Source organism: Octodon degus, unplaced genomic scaffold (assembly GCF_000260255.1).
Source record: "Octodon degus isolate 3935 unplaced genomic scaffold, OctDeg1.0 scaffold00101, whole genome shotgun sequence".
Lineage (NCBI taxonomy): Eukaryota > Metazoa > Chordata > Mammalia > Rodentia > Octodontidae > Octodon > Octodon degus.
Window position 1 is genome coordinate 2,649,850 of NW_004524677.1, and position 18,262 is coordinate 2,668,111.

At 43.7% G+C, this 18,262-nt stretch overlaps 1 protein-coding gene across 5 annotated transcripts in view; it reads left to right on the top strand.

The window, feature by feature from the left end:
* The window catches only part of Dclk2 (doublecortin like kinase 2), a 161,104-nt gene that overhangs the window by 99,944 nt on the left and 42,898 nt on the right, over window positions 1–18,262 (top strand). For 3 of the 5 annotated variants that reach the window (XM_004638683.2, XM_023723658.1, XM_023723660.1), the window contains exons 4-6: window positions 1,844–1,945; window positions 2,776–2,826; window positions 7,735–7,829. In XM_004638683.2, coding sequence (XP_004638740.1) covers window positions 1,844–1,945; window positions 2,776–2,826; window positions 7,735–7,829 — 248 coding nt within the window. The remainder of the gene's footprint in view (window positions 1–1,843; window positions 1,946–2,775; window positions 2,827–7,734; window positions 7,830–18,262) is intronic. The other 2 variants (XM_004638684.2, XM_023723659.1) reach the window with 1 other exon arrangement.

Sequence of the window (18,262 nt, forward strand, 5' to 3'; positions counted from 1 at the left end):
TCCATTCTGAATACACAGAATGCAGCTACGTTAATCTTAGCTGAGTTACAAACTCTCTACAAAAGCTAGCTGTGGGACTAGCCCTGACTTACAAACCCAGGGTGTAGTTCTGAAATTCCAGATTATTTGCTCTGTATGTTTACATGTCCTGCTTGTAAAAGAAAGCACTACCTTTAAAATGTTTGGAAGAGATCTACACCACATCCTTTGGCCATGGACACCATCCATGGTGTTAATTAAGCAGTACCTGTTACTGTTCCTTTCTTTTTTTTTTCTTTTTTGGAAACCTTGTATTTTTTTTTTAAATAATTTTATTGAGAAACAAATAGCAATGAGACAGTTTCAACACTGATTAGTAGGACAGTTTCAATAATTAATACATTGCATATTGTTGTTTTCTTAGTGGTTATTCATAGTACAAGATACAGACATGATATTCTGTCCACAAACACTATTAGTAAAAATCTTTCTATTTATTGAGTTAAGAGAAAGTAATTGTATATCCTGTTTTGAGTATACAGATACAAAATGGTCCTTCATTTGTGTCCCCTTTTTTTGTTTAATTTTGGCAGAGATGGGTATTCCATTGTCATTTAAATATTATAGGTACGTGAATTCAGCAAAATATTCTAATATAGTCCAGTAGTCCATAATAGTAGTGGGTTATCTGTAGGACTGGCAATGTCAGAAGTTGTTGACTTGAGCATTTCACAGCTCAGCATATTAATATGGCTTTACTTTTTATACTTTGTTTTTATACTTTTCTGCTGGATGCTTAAGACCAAGATAAAGCAAGACCTATATAACAAGAAATGTAACTTTTGTATCCCTTTGTGCAAGGTTTTAGTTAGAGTCTGTCGGTTGCTAACTAGCCCTCCTATGTGTATTTTCCTGATTAGTGTCCTCCATAGGTGAATTCCCTGCCTCTGGCAGACAGATTAGAAGCTAACTGTTACTTTAATGGAAGTATTTTAAATTATAGACGATATTTTATCTATATCATCTATAACTTAATCTTTACAAGAAGATTATGAAATAGTTTTTGGTTTGATCCCAATTTCTTAGGAATGATACTGATATCTCTAGTAGCAGGTATCAAATCTATAATCCACCCAAAATCTACTTGACTCCAAAACTCATGTTCTCAATTATTTGAATTAGGAGAGATTATTCTAGCTGTAATTAGTTCTGATAAACACTTTTATTAGCAAGTTTGAAGTTATTGTCCTCATTTTTTATGCACACACTTTTGCAGATGGAAAATAAGACAGACAGTGGTCCATAAATTGGAGTCCTTTATCTGTTCAAAATAAAAACCAGGGAGTTGGAGAAAATAATCATGTTAGTGCCTTTGCTGCTGATTAAAAAGAAAGTTCCACACATATGCGTTAGGTCGTGGATGTTTCTGATTATCAGGTTAGGACACTGGGCTCCTGGGTTGCTAAGAACTTCCTCCGGAACTGTGAGCTCGTGTCACAAGTTCTGCCAACTGAGGATAACCTCAGGTGTACCTTTTTTCAGTTGCTTTGTACGTCACAGTTATTTAATTGGACTGAGGATGTAGCTCAACAGAGCACTTTCCTAGTATGTGCAAGGCCCTGGGTTTGACCCCAGTGATACAGTGAAGTTGTCAGACAGCCAGTGTTGTGGAATACGTGTGCAGTCCCAGAACTGCAAGAGAGGAGGAGGATCATTGTGAGTTTGAGGCCAGCCTGAATCTTGTCTCAGGGGAAATAAAATGGTTGTGAAGGAGTTGTACATAGAAAACTATGGTCCCACGTGGTGGTCTGCCTTTCTGCCCTGTTAAAGCCTGTTTATTTCATGTAGTTTTGCTGTTTTCCAGAATGTCGGGTCCTGAAGTCATCTTACTCTCGATCCTCAGCTGTTAAATATTCTGGATCCAAAAGCCCTGGGCCCTCTCGTCGCAGCAAATCACCAGCTTCAGGTATGAACGGAAGAGCGGGGGACACTCACAGCACAGGCAGGTCCTGTTACATCAGTTTTCTTGAACATTCCTGAACCTGTAGTCTGTGCTAGGCTGGTGTGCAGCCAGCCTCGGGACAGCAGAGAGAGGACCTGAATTTTAAAACCAAAAAGTTAGGTCTGTTTCTCGAAGTTGTGAGTCTCCTGGGAGACGTGCACATATTTGCTCTTCATGGTCTCCAGAAGCTCCTTATTAGCTAAGGCCTTCTTGTGCTATTTATGTGGAAAGCGTTCACGTTTTAACCACATTTATTTTCTTAACATTATCTCTTCTGGTCTAAAGCATTCACTGCACACAGAAATACATGTACTCGGTACATTTCCACTGTCCTTTCCTCATCAAGCAATATAATGGTAGCAGTGAGGTAGGACTTATGTCGGAGTTAGATGGCCCTGTTAAGTTTCAGGTCCTAAGCCTATATAGATTTGTCACGGGTTTGAGTGGGCATTTTTTTAAACATTGAAAACCTGCATAAATATCTGAAGAACTTGATTCAAGGGTTTGTTCATAGTAGTTAAGAATAATTTGCTTAAAAGGCAAAATGTAAAAATCATGACTTACCAGATGTGCTGGGCTCCCTGGAACGTGTCAACATAGTATCTGTAAGAGCCATTTTGAGCATTGAACGTCGTCGTAGACTATCTCGGGCATCCCCCTTTTCTCCGCTTTCCTCAGAAGCCGTGTCACTCCTTAGGGCAGGCTGATTGACCTTCTTTTTGTGTACGCATTTAGACTGCTGAATAACCATCTCCTTACTGTCTCCTCTGCTTGTGTATACTGCATGTGCACAGTAAAGAGGGGTGGCCACTACTCCAGTGCCTATTCTGCAGCCAAATCCCCAGGTGAGCCATGAGCGCTGTGGCTTCGTTGCTGTGCTGGGCTTTGTTTCTGTCTTTTGCTGCATTTCTGTTTCCTTTTGCTCCATCGCCATGAGTGTTTCTGGCTTATTCCAGTGTACATCTGTGCAGTGTGAAATGCTTCACGGTGTGTAGGATTGTTCAGTAGCGGAGCCGTTCTCGGGAGATTGCCGAGCGCCAGTCCATGTGTAGCTGAGATGCAGGATTGAGGAGACATGATCATCTGGGGGGCTTGTGTCTGCTTCATTTTGGGAGTGTTATTGTCACTGTGACGATAGAAATAGCTTTGCGTTGCTTCTCTCCATTCCTTCCTGGGGCTGAGTGTTTAGGGATCTTTTAAATCTGAGAATTCAAAGTACTTGATAGTAGAATACGCCAGAAGAGGGTTATGAGACGCGATCTGTCTATACAGGAAGGCAGACTATACTTTTTAGTTTTCAATCATTTTCATAAAGCTCAGTATGCTCTCCGAATATATGACAGTTTACGCTTTGACTATTTTCAATGAAGATGTGTCTCTCTTCCTTGACCTTATTTTAAATTGTATTTGGCTCTCTGTAAAACATCTTAACACTAGGCAAGCTAATGTATGAAATTTTCATAAACACAGTGACCTGGGAAAATCAGATGCAGGCGTAGATTTCAGTCAGATCCCCTGGCTTTTGTCTTAAGTTGTGTGCTTACAGGTACTCACAACATCAGTAAAAAACATCAAGTGAGAGTGGAAAGAGTGGCTTCAAAGTCACACGTGACTAACTCAGCTTTGTGCACTGCAGCCCAAAGAGGAAAACGAACGTGCTGAACTGTAACAGTCTCGCTGCCACTTTTGCCCTGCAGATGACCGCTGTCACGAGCCTAACGTGATGCATACGTGATTCTTTTACATTTGAATTCTGCGTGGTTAAAATCTGATTAAAGAAAATTGTGGCATTCTAGTACACTGCACCCATAGTTGGGTAGAGTAGGTAAAAGTTACGAGATTTAAAAATCGTATTTCTGAGGACAGATGTGTCTCTGTAGGAGTATAAATCAGACTGCACTCAGAGTTAGCTGCAGTTACGGAAAACTGCAAGCAGGAGCCAGTGCTGGCACTTCGCTGTGACTCCAAAGAAAGCTGTTCACCTTAGCCATAAAGCACACCCATCCCGCTGTGTGCTTTCCCCGGTTTCTGCCACCAAAGGGGAGAGAGTTTTGCATTGTTAGAAGCTGAAGCACCACGAGTGCAGTGGCGTTAATTGCTTTCACAGACAGCTTTAGCTGTAGTATACCTGCTGCCATTTTAAAATTTGCAAGAAAGTCTGGCATGTTGATGCCCACCTGTAGTCCCAGCCGCCTGGACGGCTGAGCACTTGATCCTAGGAGTTCAAGGTCAGAAGATACAGAGATATAGAGGAGATAGAGAATCCCTTGGCTCAAAGAAAAGAATTCCAAGGGACTGATTGGAATTTCAAACAGAACAAGTACCTTTGTAAGCATAACACCATATCCTTTCAATCTGGAGGCCAAAGTGCTATTTTGAATAAAGTATTCTGGTTTGTGTGTTTGGTTCTTTTGGACTTTTTGAGACAGTGTCTCATTGTGTAGTTCAGGCTGGCCTTGAACTCACTTTGTAGCCCAAGCTGGTCTGGAACTCTCAGTGAACCTCCTGCCTCACCCTCCTGATGCTGGGATTACAGGTGTGTGCCACCATTCCTGGCAGTGAATAGAGTCTTCTGATTCAGTAAATCTTTCATCCAAACTCTACCAAAATAGCTAAATAGTAATAAACACATGGACATTAATCTGGGTAACATAAATAGGTAGTCACTGTAGTAGTATACCAAGATAAAAATTATTCAGAGCCAACTTTAAAAAGCCCCCTACATTTGCCTGTTAGTGTTGAATGGATGGGGCTAAGGTTTTAGGAGAGGGGCTGGGGATACAGCTCAGTGGTGCAGCACCTGCCTGCAAGCATGAGCTCCTGAGTGATTCCTAGTACCCTGCCCCCGCAAAAAAAAAAAAAAAAAGATTGTAGGAGAGACAGTCAGGCCAGGCCCTGTTGAAAGTCTCAGCAGCCACCTTGAACTCTAGAGAAATGTGTGAGTGAATGAATTAAGGACTTCTTACTAGAGAACAAATCTTTAGGACCTTGCAAGTGCCACTGAGAACTTTGAGGCTAGACACGAGTGTCTCTTTAGAATGAATGCAGAGGTGGAGGTGAGATACGGATGCCCGTGTGGCTGATGACATGGGTAAATGGCTGGCAGTGAGTTGTTGTAGGGCCCTCTGCTTAGGCAAGGACTGGATTTTCTGTTTGCTACAGATATAGCCAGATGAGGCACCGGTTTTTCTCCTCTGCCTCCTAAACATGGTATCTGAATAGTAGTGAAAGCTGACAGTGTTGATTGGTTAGGAGCTGGCAGCCAGTATAGGTTGTTGAGTGGGAGAGGGGAAGCAAAAAAATGAAGTTCAGCCTGGACTCACAGCAAGCTTACTTGTTTATTGTTCACAATAATCTCTATTTTGTGTGACTCCTTTGAAACAATTTTTTTATTTTAGTTTTTGTATTTTTAGGGAAGGGTCTACACAGCGTTCAGGGTCTCACTACTACATCGGACTCATACTGATCTGCCTGTTTACAGCTTCCCAAGAGCTGGGATTACAGGCACGCGCCACCATGCCCAGTCTCAATTGCTGTCTCAGCGCGCCCTGGGGGCAGGGCCGGCACAGCAGGCCTGGGGATTGAACCCCTGGCCTCTGTGCCTGCTTGCAGATGCTTTAATCTGCTGAGCTATTTGGCCAGCTTGAAACAGTGTTTTTAGAGGTCGGTTATTTGAGCAGCTTTCAGATTCACAGCAAAATTGAGCAGAGGATGCAGGTTCTCTTCGGGTACCTCTGGCCCTGAACATCACAGTCTCCTCCATCCTCAGCAGACCTCAGCGGAGTGGCGCTTTTAAAGATATTTGTTCTTCTTGCAGTTCTAGGAGTTGAACCCAAGACTTTTGCACCGAGTTATAATTTTAGCATTTAAAAAATTTACACTTTATTTCGAGCCCATCTTAAGTCTCTGAGCTGTCCAGGCTGGCATCCTCCAGCCACAGCCTTCTCAAGGGCTGTCACCACGCTGGCTCAGAGTGGTGCATTGCCGCAGTCAGCATGGCATTGTCACCCAAGGCCACAGTGTGCAGCAGGGGCTGCTCTTGAGGCTGTGAATGCTGCAGCCTAGAAAGAACTGTGATGGCCCTGCAGTGTCATGCAGGTGGCTTCAGTGCTTTTATGCTTCACCTATTTTAAAGAATTTTAAAAGAAGTAACAATAATTGAAATTGACTTGAAAAATTATAAGGGCTGCTGAAAACTCTTTAAGTTGTGTTGAATTCAGGGTACCCCCATAAATTTGTTAAGGGAATCTAGAGAACTGAACTGAGTGATTTAGAGTTAGAAAAAAAAAAAAGTTTGGAAATTTCGAAGTCAGTGAAAAATGTCACATTTACTGAATTTTTAAAATAAGCAACATAATAAATAATGACTATAAGTATAAATATATCTGTTAACAGATGATTTGTCTACTGGCAAATGGTTCCTGGCCCAGACTTTTCTACTTCTGCTTAAGGACTTGTACTCACTTTTGGAGTCAACTATTCAGATCTTTTACCTCTGCATTTGGCTTTTTTTTTTGGGTACCAGGAATCAAACTTAGCACCTTGTGTTTGCCAGGCAGGCGCTTTTGCCTGTGACCTATCTCCCTGACCCTGGCTTTTTATACTTCTTAGAATTATCTAAAACTCTCATGTTTTAAAAAGGCGGATGGATTTTGCTTTTCTTAATCCACAACGATGAATGTCAGTGTTCATCCACTTTGGGGAAAGCTTTGAGGATTATTAATAAAAGGGATTACCAGGGCTCTTTAGAGGAGGAGAAAGTCCCTGTGCTAGATGGAAGGCAGCTCTGAGAAGCCACTGCAGAGCAGATGCAGGTGACAGTCAGAGGTGAGCGGTACTGAGACATCTCCCAGCGTTCCGGAAGATGCAGTTTGTGCGTTAGCCTTGCTGCTAGCAGCGTTAGCCGTGCTTTTCCGAGCATGGGCTCCAAATCAGACTTTCAGCCAGGGAAGCTTATATGGGGGCTCAGAGGGGCTGTATAGAAAACTGCCAGGATTTGCTAAGTAATGGGGAAGTTAAGCCACGAAGGAAACAAAATGGAAAGGATTAGAAATAACTAGCCTAGATTTTTAAAAAGTTGAGGAATATTTTATGCCCTTTAATCAAATAAGTAAATATTATAAGGAACCAATCAGTAATTTCTCCTTTTTATTAAGAATATACTTAAGAGGGTAGAGCTGTGAAGCTGTGTCCATGTAGAGATTGCTGTTGGCATGAGTGAGGCTCTGCGTTCAGTCTTCAGTAAAAAAGAATGTACTTAGGAAGTGTGTGGGCTGTGGTGTAGTTGACTTGAGGGAGCTGGAAACAAGTCTCAGTCATTCAGGCGAAGATGCACGAGGATCGTGGACAGGGTGGGGGTAATAGAATAAGCTTCGTGCTGAATCAAAACGCAACAGCCAGTCATCTACTTTCTGACAGCCAAGCTAGATAGCGAGGTTCACACCCACACACACACACCCACACACACACACACACCCCTACCTCTAATTCCACTGTGTATTAGACATTGGTTTATATTACTGTTGGAAAGCCATTATTGAAAATAATTCTATTTTCACTCGTCTGATTTTTTTTTTTTGTCTGTAATGCAATGAAATACATTATTTTTGCTTTTTGCTGATTTGCCATCTGCTTTGAGCTTTAAGTAAACTGAAGTTTTATTGAAGCTACATTGTGCATGAATTTAGTGGTTTTACACAATCTGGTTGTTTGATAGTTGATGACCTTTGTCTCCTTTGTTGTCTTATGGTCAGTTAATGGAACTCCCAGCAGCCAACTTTCTACTCCTAAATCTACAAAATCCTCCAGCTCCTCTCCAACCAGCCCAGGAAGTTTCAGAGGATTAAAGGTATGAAATAAGCTAAGCGGTGGGTTCGTGTGATTTTGTTATTTTGGGTTGTGTAGTTGAACACTTTAAATTTGTTTAGGGGCTTGAGTGTAGTAACAAACAGGAAAATTGTCTCGGGATTTGGATCCAGGCAGAACCAGCCTTGAATGCTGCCTAGTTGTGATTTTTGACCAACTCTCTTCACTGCAGTGTTCTCATCTTTGAGACAGGCATGCCGGCTGTGGTTAAGGTGGAACATGTCATGGTTGAGTACAATAAATATTTTTCCAGTTGTCAAAGTGTTGCTAATGGCAGAACCTAGGAGAATACCGTAAGTCTTTATAAAATCTTATTTAGAATCAAGGTGGCTCTACCATAAATTGACTCTGCAGTCTAAAATAGAGTGTGCACTTTTATACCCACAAAGGGATGTCGACCTATCTTTTTCATTAGTAAACTGAATGGTAACAGCCCCACCAGTCATGCCGGAGTAAGTAACGAGATCCTGCCAAGCCCAGCATCCTGACGCCATTAAAGCAGCGCGTGACACGTGGGATTAGCCACTTCAGAAACGTTACATTTTTAAGCTGTAAGGTTTGCTTGTCCTACCCTGAGGATGGTGTTTCTCACTGCATCTGAGGGCTTCTCATCAAAGTGCCTGAGCACAAGAAGAGACTCCATGAGAAAAAAAGACAGGGTCCCTGTTTTTGAGTTTGCTTGCTCAGGTACTTTGATGCAGTTTGGACTGATGCTGACAGGAAGTTTAGGGGTATAGAGTACATCGCTTCCACCTACTTCTCATTACTGAAAACTGTTTATCAAAAGAAGCAGACATATTTCAGAAGCACTAAGTTGGTATAGGTAAGTTTGCATTAATTTTGATGAAATTCTTAACTGTCAATTCCCAAAAATGTTACACAAATTTAAAATCACTAATTGGTTATCTTCAGATTTCTTCCCCAGCTTATTTTCTCCATATTAGTTGCTAGTGCACTGTTGTTAGTCTGAGTAACCTTAAAGAGAATTAAAGTAAAAATAATTCAGGGTGATTTGCCTCTTTTCCAGTTCCATTTGTTGCATCATTTGTTATTGTAAAAGACGAGTGCCTCCTGGTGCTAATTGTTAACCTAGGACAAACCCAGTGTAAGCTTTCTAGGGAGCCGCATGCAGAAGTCATTAATTAGCCTCACGCAGAAAGAGCATGAGTTTGGTGATAGCCTGGTTGACCTATGAGCAAGACTGTCACACATAAAAATTAAAAAGGGCTAGAGATGTAACTCAGCAGTAGAGCACTGTTGGGTTCAAGAAAAGCAGTCAGTCCCAGGCAGAAATGGGATCCTTGATTAGTACTGCGTGTGATTCTTGGTGGGGGCGCCTTAGTCCTTGCTTGCTCCTGGCTCCTTTCCCCCTTTTAAATTGCCCGTTAATAAGCAGGGCTCCCTTACTTTGCCCAAGACAATTCTTTTCTCCTGTCACTAGGTCACTTGACCCTGCTTATTAGCAATAGACACCTCAGCTCTAGGGTTGGACAGCTACCCTTTCGAGAAATATGTACAGTTGCTGTGTGTACACACCTGCCCCTTCACAGGAGCACAAGATCACATGCATTCATGGAGTGAGGACTCAAGGGACTTTTACAATGTGGCAGTAACTTATGTATTTGCTGAAATATAAGACGGGCTTGTTACGGTACTTCTGTGCTAGATACGGCTTAATTTCTAGAGTAGCTTCACCATGTAGGACACAGCAAATGCTCGAGGATTTTCTTAGTGTCTCTAGTAAATGCTCAGAGAGATAAAGACAGGTCACGTGCTGATAAATGGCCGATTGAAGATGGAATGATAAGTCTATAAAGAGCAGCAGGCTTCCCCGGCTGCCCCGCCCTCCCCACAGCCTGCGCTGTGAGTCCTTAACGGAACACTGGTGGAGTCATCCAGGCACAGAAGCGTAGGTGGCTCTGCCAGACCCGTGTGTATTCTTTAGAATGTTTCTATTATGAATTTTTAACACTATGATTTATATTATATTGAACAAGTTCTTAGGAGGAAAAATACCACAAGAACAAAGTTTTGAAGTTTTAATATTTATTGAGTGTTTATAAAAAAGCATCAAAAATTTCAGCATCGTGTTTTTGGGTGTGCTAACTAAAAAGAACAACACAAACACATTCTTTTATGAACTAAAGTGGAAACACCAGTAGCCCTGCACCAAAAAGTCTTTACTGCAGTTATCACACCGAAGGTACTCTTACACGCACACATGACAACAGCGCGTTTCATACACATATTTCACACTAACGGTACGTGTGTTGTGCTTTCCTGGCCGTCTTGTAGGGCATACTTGACATCTCGGTGCTCTTGCTGTTTTATCAGGAGGTTCTTGTTGTATTATACAGTGTGTAGTTAATAGGAACATAAACTATCAATGAAATAAAGGATTAAATTCTTAATTTTTGTTGTGCAATTAGAATAAACACCAGTATTTTCACATCAGCTGTGTACTTGCTTACACAGCCTAAAAGACGCATCAGAAATAAATTCCAATATGAACTACAACGAAAATGCCAGTAGAACTCTACCCCAAAAAGAAGCTTTGCTTCAGTTGCCACCGCACACACGTGTGGCTTACACTGACAGAATGCATGTTTGGTTTTCGTGTAGTTCCTTACAGGGCGCAGTTGACATATTTTTTGTTTTCCTGCTGTCATAGAAGGTCTTTATGATGCTAGGCCTGCCCGGCTACCTCTTAGCTGACAGTGTGCCCAACAAATTTTTTGTGTAGTTCCCTGGGAAGGAACATTTTGTTTTTCCTCTGCTGCAAAAGACTTATGAGCTCTAGTCCCAGACATCTAAGAAAATTTCCCCATGCTATTTTGTACTTACTGTCTTTATAAATTATTGAACTATTCATGCTAAACATGTTTGGGATCAAGTAAAGCACAACCGTTGCCCAGCACTTTGTGTTTCAAGGGACACTGTAGCTGCTGCGTGATTCGTCATCAGCATCTGCTCTAGCTCTGCCCTCAGCCTCGTTGGAGGAAGTTTCCATCTCAGGCTTCCATTATGTTCAAGTTTCTCTATCAGTATTCTTACAATGGGGAAATATTGACTTCAGCACTACCAGTTTGTTCCTCTTTGCCCTATTTGAGGCCAATGTTATATCTTTCTGAAATCCAAAGATTGTACTTACAATTCTCTGATTTGAAGTTGCAGCATTTCATTTACAATTTCTGCTTTGTTCCTATGTGTAGTTCCTGTGCTGGTCAACTTACGTTGTATTAGCAAATGTAACACCAGTTGCAGACTTGTAAACCAATTGTCCAGTGGCACATTCTCATTATTTGGGAGATGGGAGCAGCAGGTCTCTTCACAGTACCATTCAGTTTATTACTATATAGATAAGGACCTGATGGCTGAGTTCCAGGATAAATGTCTAAATTGAGAGCGTAAGTCTTCACATCTACAAGGGCATAAATTTTTATGCCATTTTAAAAAATATTTATTTATTTGGTACAGGGTCTTGCTATGCAACTTGGACCCATAGTGGTCCTCCTGTCTCAGTCTCCCCAGTGCTGGGATTGCAGGTGTGTGCCACCATGCCTGGTTTTGGTAGCTGGCATGGCATGCCCAGGGTTCCAGGGCCGGCAGAGCATGTGGTACTGGGGATCAAACCTGGGTCCTTTGTTTGCCAGGCAGGTGCTTGCACCACTGAGCTATCTCCCCAGTCCTCCATGACATATTTTGACCTATCAATTTTTTGTCTTTTAAGTTCCGGTAATCACCATGATAAATCCCTGCTAAGTACAGACCTATGAATGCTGTCAGCTCAGTTAGTAAGGTGTCATAATAAATACGTGTTTAACGTGGCTATTGGTGCACACAGAATGTTTTACATATTCCCACCTTTGTGTATTTCACGGCATCTTGTAACATGTTGTCTGTTACAACCTAAAATTGAGTGGCAGCGCTGGCATTAGGAGACCCTCACTGCGTTTTCTGACCTTGTTCTAACACTGAATCATCCCATTTGGTTGCGTGGCCATTTCACAACCCTTCAGCCGGTCAAATCCATCCTCACGTTGCTGTTTTCTTTGTCATCTGACTCAAGGAGGTCTGCATTCCCTGTGTCTGTATCAGTGGACTCTTGCTCCATTTCACTGCAGCAGGAGCTGTTGCTCACACGGCCAGCGTCAGAGCCATCGTCACCATCGTTGCCATCACCGTCACCGTCTCCATCACGCTCTTCATCATCACGTGTCCACACCACTCTCCTGCTGTGAAAGCTTGTGCTTTGCCCTAATGGCTCGCCTTCATCATCCGCGCACAAGTGATTGGATGATTCACTTTTGACTTCCTCCAAAACTCGAAAATCTGGTTTTTCATGAGCAGTTGTCCTAAATTGGATTACTTCAATAAGAAAAAAATCTAAAGAAAACTCTTTAATAAATCTTGGAGTGATGTGGGTCCATGGGACCCTCTGTGAAAAACAAAGATGTACACAGAATAAATTGGGTGAAAATCCTCTTTTGCCACTTTAGCTACCTTGCTGTTTGGTAACACATAGATTGTTTCCGGTACCCCTCAGGGAAAGGGCACTCAGCCTTTCCCTGAGGAAACAGCCTGCAATGCATAGCCAGCTACTATTGCACTAACGTACAGTAGAAAAGGAGGGGTGTGTCCTCTGGACCAGCCTTCTGCTCCTGGCTAGAAAACCTCTGGGTTGTATTGTTCTCATCTGTTAGTAAGGATGATTGATATTAAGTGACCTTTCAAATGGAATTATAATTCTTCAGTTTGTCAAAAACAGAACAGCATTGTCCAAAAAAAAAAAAAAAAAAAAAAGTGTTGTCTGTTTCTCCTCACTTAAAAGCTGAGCTAAAATCTCCAGAATTTCAGCACTTAGCCCCTACATGAGGTGCTGCTGCACCGACTGAGCTCCTAGGCTGTGTCACTAGGCACTGCCATTGTTGTGGTTCTTGCCTTGCAGAAATTTCACCCCTTTATGTTCCCAACAGTGTATATGGTTTTTATTTCCATTGGCTAGAAACTTGCTTTTCTAGTAGATTTATAGTCAAGTTATTCAACTACCAAATACCCTGATTTCCATGTCTTTGTAAAGCTCTAGTTAGCATCTGTCCATATGTGCATTTCTTTTTTTTTTCTTCAGTGACATTAAAAAAGGAGAATCATAGATAATTGCCACATGTTAGTGCTGTGCATTTTCCCTAGCATTCATTTAAAATAGCTTATTAAGATTGATTAAGAGAGAATGTCTGACAATAGAGAACTGTTTCTCTGGGCAGGAACTATTTATCCTAGCTAGATGCTTTAATGGATTTGGGGATAGATAATCTGTTTCCAAAGAATCAGAGAATTGACAAGAAAAGCAAGCAAACTAAACCCAGGCTGCACGTGCCTGGGTTCATGCTCTGCTTCTGTGTGGACCCAGCTGTTGGCCGAGCTCCCCCTACCCTGCCTCACATACACATGCCCTGGGGATTGAGTCTGTGATGGGTCTTGTACTCTGAGTTACGTCCATCCCCTTTCATGTATTTGAGACAGGGTCTCACTAAGTTTCCCAGGCTGGGCTCAGACTTATGCTCCTCCTGCCTCGGCCTCCCACCCTGCTGGCATTAGATGGTCCACTGTATCCTTCTGTATCATTCTGCATAGATGGCTGTTTACTAGTCAGGTTTCACTTAGTAGGCATTAAGCACACTGATGCCAACTGTAAGCAGAGTGTGCTATTCTGTCACAATCCCCTCAACTTGTGCTAGTGTTTGGCAGTTTTTCTATGTGGGTGGGAACACTGAAAGAGCTGAAAACGACAGTGTGATGGGTATCTGATCTCCCATTATGAGTATCACTTCCTTTTGCTTGTAGAAGAAAAATTTGAGGAATATAGAAGCAGCCCTCTTCTCTACAAAAAGTACTCATTTCCTTAATACCCTTGAGAGCTTTGGTGCCTTGTCGTGTTGTCATTCAGGGTCATTTCTAAGAGGTTCTGTAACAAAGCCAGTAGGGGAAGCAGAACTTTATTCAAACTATGAAGAAGTTTTGCAGAGTGGGAATCTAAAAAATAGGTAAGGTTCTTTAAAACTGAACAACATCAAGAAGATACTGAGAGTTGTACCTGTGTTAGCCTTCTGGTATTGGAGCAAAGAATCTGAGACAGTCAGCTCATAAAGATGAAAGATTTGCATGTCGTCCACTGTGGAAGTTTCAGTCGGTAATTTGTTGGCCTCTTTGCTCTTAGGTCCCTGTGGAAGCAGCACATTGTGACAGGTGCATGGCACAGCAGAGTCTCTCAGCCCCCATGCAGGGCACAAGCCTGCCTCACAGACCCCATCTGCTATACACCATGTGCCACCCCAGGGAGCGAGCCTTTGGTTTTAGATAAGTACTGTTGAAAACTTTCCGGATTGGGCCTCTTCAATCAGAGAACTCAGAGGAGCTAGGGGAAAATTGTGGTCAGAAGAGAAAGTTTTTGACAGTACTTATCTAAAAATACTAAAAAAGCCCTGGAAAGCTTTTGACAGAATTCACCAAGGGTTAGGGTTTTCTTTGGAAGTCAGCGGTGGAGCTGGGTACTGTCAGATTGGCGTGGGCTGGGCACGGAGGCTGTGGTCCAGGCACAGCAGATGCAGTGGCTATGCAGCTAGGAGGTGATGCTCCCTGGTGGGCCTGTGAGGGCAGCCATACTATGCGTGCAGCTGCAGAGCTGGGATCTGGAAGCAGAGCCTGTGCCTATCAGGGCCACCGGTGCAGGGGTATGGGAGAGAGTGAGGCCAGACTGTTAAACACATGAATAGAGGCAGCACAGCGAGACCAAAAATGGGTGAAACAAGTTACCACAAGCAAAGGCCAGCCAGCAGGCCTGTCTCAGGCCTCTACACAAAACTGAGTCCCTCGGTGCTAGAACCATCTGGCTTGCTTTTGTTTAGAGTTAGGGAATCTGGCCCTCCTGAAAGGCAGGGCCGCTCACGGTGCTTGGCACTCTGGGAAGAGATGTGTTTCGGCCCTGACTGGACCACCTCTGTTGTGGTAGTTCCAGGTGCTCCCCACATCAAGCACAGTGCAAACCCAGAGGCCTTTGTAGTGAGGCCACATCGAGCCAAGTTATGCTGTAGCCCTTTGGGACTTTGGTTTGATTTTCTTTTGTCTGCCTTTTCTGTGAATGTTTCAGCTTGTCCTAGTTAAGCTAAGGACAACCAAGACAAAAGTCTTTGTTTCACTTGGCGGGGGGATTTGGGCAACACAGGTGCCTGAGTGTGCAGCTACCCAGAGGCCCTAGAAGAAGCCCCGCCCTCTTTCAGAAGAGATGTAGGGTGGTGTGGAGGTGGAAGTGGGGGCTCTGGAGTAGTTGTAGTGCCTGGGCCTGGTCTCAGCGCAGCCACTCACAAGCCCTGTGAGCTTGGGCAAGACACATATTATATCAGTGAGAAAAGTCACAAGACCTACCTCAGAATTGTGAGGGGAGAAAACACTCAGAATGACTTTGTTATTCATTCTGTAAACCATGAAGCATCCAAACTCAGTTTTTACATGAAGGAAGTTTTACTTCTATACATTCACATCCAACAACGTGGAGTAAGGACCATGAACATGAGAGATCAGGGCTGGATTGTTTACCCTTTGGAATCCTATATATTTTATCTATTTAAAAACATCCTCAGCAAGGGTCCTTGGCACTAGGGAAGCAAAGATGCTCAGTTCTTGTGCATCCAAAGTGACCTGCACAGAGGTCAGGAGGCCACAGCCGCACCTTCAAGGAGGGCAGATTCCTGGTCCTCTCAGGCCACTTTTCCCGAGAGCTGGCACGATGGAGGGTAAGGTGCAGTGGGTATTTAGGAAGCATTTCTGGGGTCTGCAGAAACGCTTCTGTAGCTAAGGGTGGGTGGACCCGGCAGGGACACTCCAGCTTTTAAGACTTCCTGTCCACCTCTCTCCACTACTGACTTTCCTTCCTCCCTCCATCCTTCGCCTCTGCTTCTCTACCTAGTCCAGCCCCATCAGCAGTCTGTGTGTGCTCTGCTAGGAAGTTTATCCCCAAACAGCAACTTGATGCAGCAGTAGAAGTTTTCTGACATCATTCTGCGGGGGGCAGCTTGGCTCAAGCTCTGTCCTGATGCCCCAGCCAGGAAAGAGGCTGGACTGCAGTTGCCATGAGGGAAGGGTCCACTTCCAGGACAGCAGCCCCTCCTCCTGGCAGCTTGGTGCTGGCTTTTTGCGGAGGCCCTCAGGGCAGCTCTTTCCCCAGAACCAAGTGATCAGAAAGAGGCAGTGGGACGTAAAAGCTTTCTTCCCCATGCCTTAGCTTTGGAGACCAGCCCCCAGCATCTGCAGAGTATCTCTGGAGTCATGTGTGTCAGCGCCCTCAGTGCAGGAAGAGACTACATACAGCCATGAAAACCAAGGGAGGCTCACGGGGCCATTTTGGTTTCCGGCTGTCACAAGAGCCTTCTTTCCATTTTCATCTCTTCTCAGCCACCACAAATTTCTGCCATAGGCTACTCCTGCATCCCTAGCCTGTCCTCCCAAGCTTCCTGTCCTTCCTCCTCCTCCTCCTCCTCCTCCTCCTCAAGGGCTGTCACAGTCTTCACTGCTGCCATCCATTTGATTACTTCGTTTTCCTTCCGGTCCTTTTCTACTCCAACTCCCTGCCCTTACACTTCCTTCAAACTGTAGGGTGCCCCTCCTCCCCAACACTGGTGGTGTTTTCTTCTCATAATCCCCATCTTCCTGATTTTCTCTTGACCTTGGCCCCTGAGCTGTTTCCTCTGCCTGGGCCCCTTGGAGTCCCCTCTGTGGAACTGATAACTTTCCCTGTAGGAATATTTACTATGTTTAAATCACAGCATTTTCTTTGGGACAGAGAAGCAATAAACAGTACTAAATGTGTCATCAGCTGCCAGATAGATGAAGAGAACGTTTCCCTGAACTTTAATTCATCATCCGTGTCCCAGTTTAAGGTCTTTAAGGCAGTTGTAACTAACGGCCTCAGAGTCATGGGCACATCTGTGGACACCGAGGGATAAAAGGTCTCTGTTTTGATGCTGTGGTGTATGCCTGGAGGCTGTCTGCTCTGAGCGATCTTGTTGGTTGAAAGAAGGGAGAAAAAAGTTTGGAACATTATCCCACATCTTGAGATTATAAACTATCTGATGTGCTGATGTTTTATCTGCTGCTGTCTCCCGGGTATGCTGGCGCTGAAAGGTTTTCCAGATTTGTGAAGTGTGGTGAAAGCGCTGGCAGTATCTCATCCTGATTGGCAGAGCGAAAATGTAACTCTTTGACCTGGTGAACTTGAATACTTCTTTGCGAAGCTGTGAAATGTAAATCCACAGTAGCTGCTGACCTTGGACATTTTTGCCTTTCCCTAGAGACTTGGTGTTTCTGTTGTATTTAAAACTAGTTAAAAGCTTTAGGACTGAGCTGCTTTTAAAGTAGCTCCTGTTTTAGCTACGTTTCATTAATCCCCAAGCATTGGATGTTGACTTACTCTTTGAAACATAACTGATTTTGCTAGAAACAAAAACAAAAGGTAGCACTGAGCAGGTTTGAAGACTTCAGGGTCCCAGCTAATCATAGTGTGGAATCCCAGGCCCTGAGAACAGCATGTGTGCATTGTGGTTGCTAAGCCTATTTGGTACATTTGGGGCAAAAGGTTTATCTGGGCTAAAGCCCATCTTGGTGAAGACCAGGGACGGTTTACCAGTAAATCATTTGTCAGTTGGAGCAATTGGAATCAATTGTCATTCTTTATAGACAGAATGTAAGCAACACATGCATATTAAGTCCCCTTCCGGGTACGTGAGGAATTCTTCCTGGTTGTATTTTAGAGGAAATTGGATGACTTGGGCTTGTTGACTTGGAGCTGTGGTAGCCATTAAACTGAAGAGGCAGGCACCCCTCCCACTTCCCTGACACCCGAGAAATCAGGCGCGCCTCTTGGTGAAAGCACCAGCAGTTGTAGCAAGTAGTCGCCATGATCCTTCCTGTAACTTGCCCAAAACCTAGTAAGGCAACACCATACTTGAAAGGCTGATTCAGAGGGCTGTGAGGGGGCTCCAGGCTGATATGGGAAGGTGGTGTGGTCTACTGAGGTGACTTTGATACCCAGAGACACAGGGAGACGTAAGTAAGCACCTTCCACATGGCCCCTTGGATGGGCTGTTGAGCTGGCTGCTGTCATAGCCTTGTTTGTGTAACCGCAGATTCTGCTGATCAGTGTTAACCAATGGAAAATCGCAAGTGCTACCAATTTTGCCAGATGAACCAAGTCAGAAGTGGCCACAGATAGGAATGTTTCATACCTCTTGGTGGTTATTCAGATTTGTGTCATGTCCCATTACTCATATTGCAATATTTCAAAGTATTTGTTCTGGGGACGGGGAGATGGCTCAGTGGAATAAGCACTTCCCTGGCAAGCGCAAGGGCCTGAGTTCAATCCTC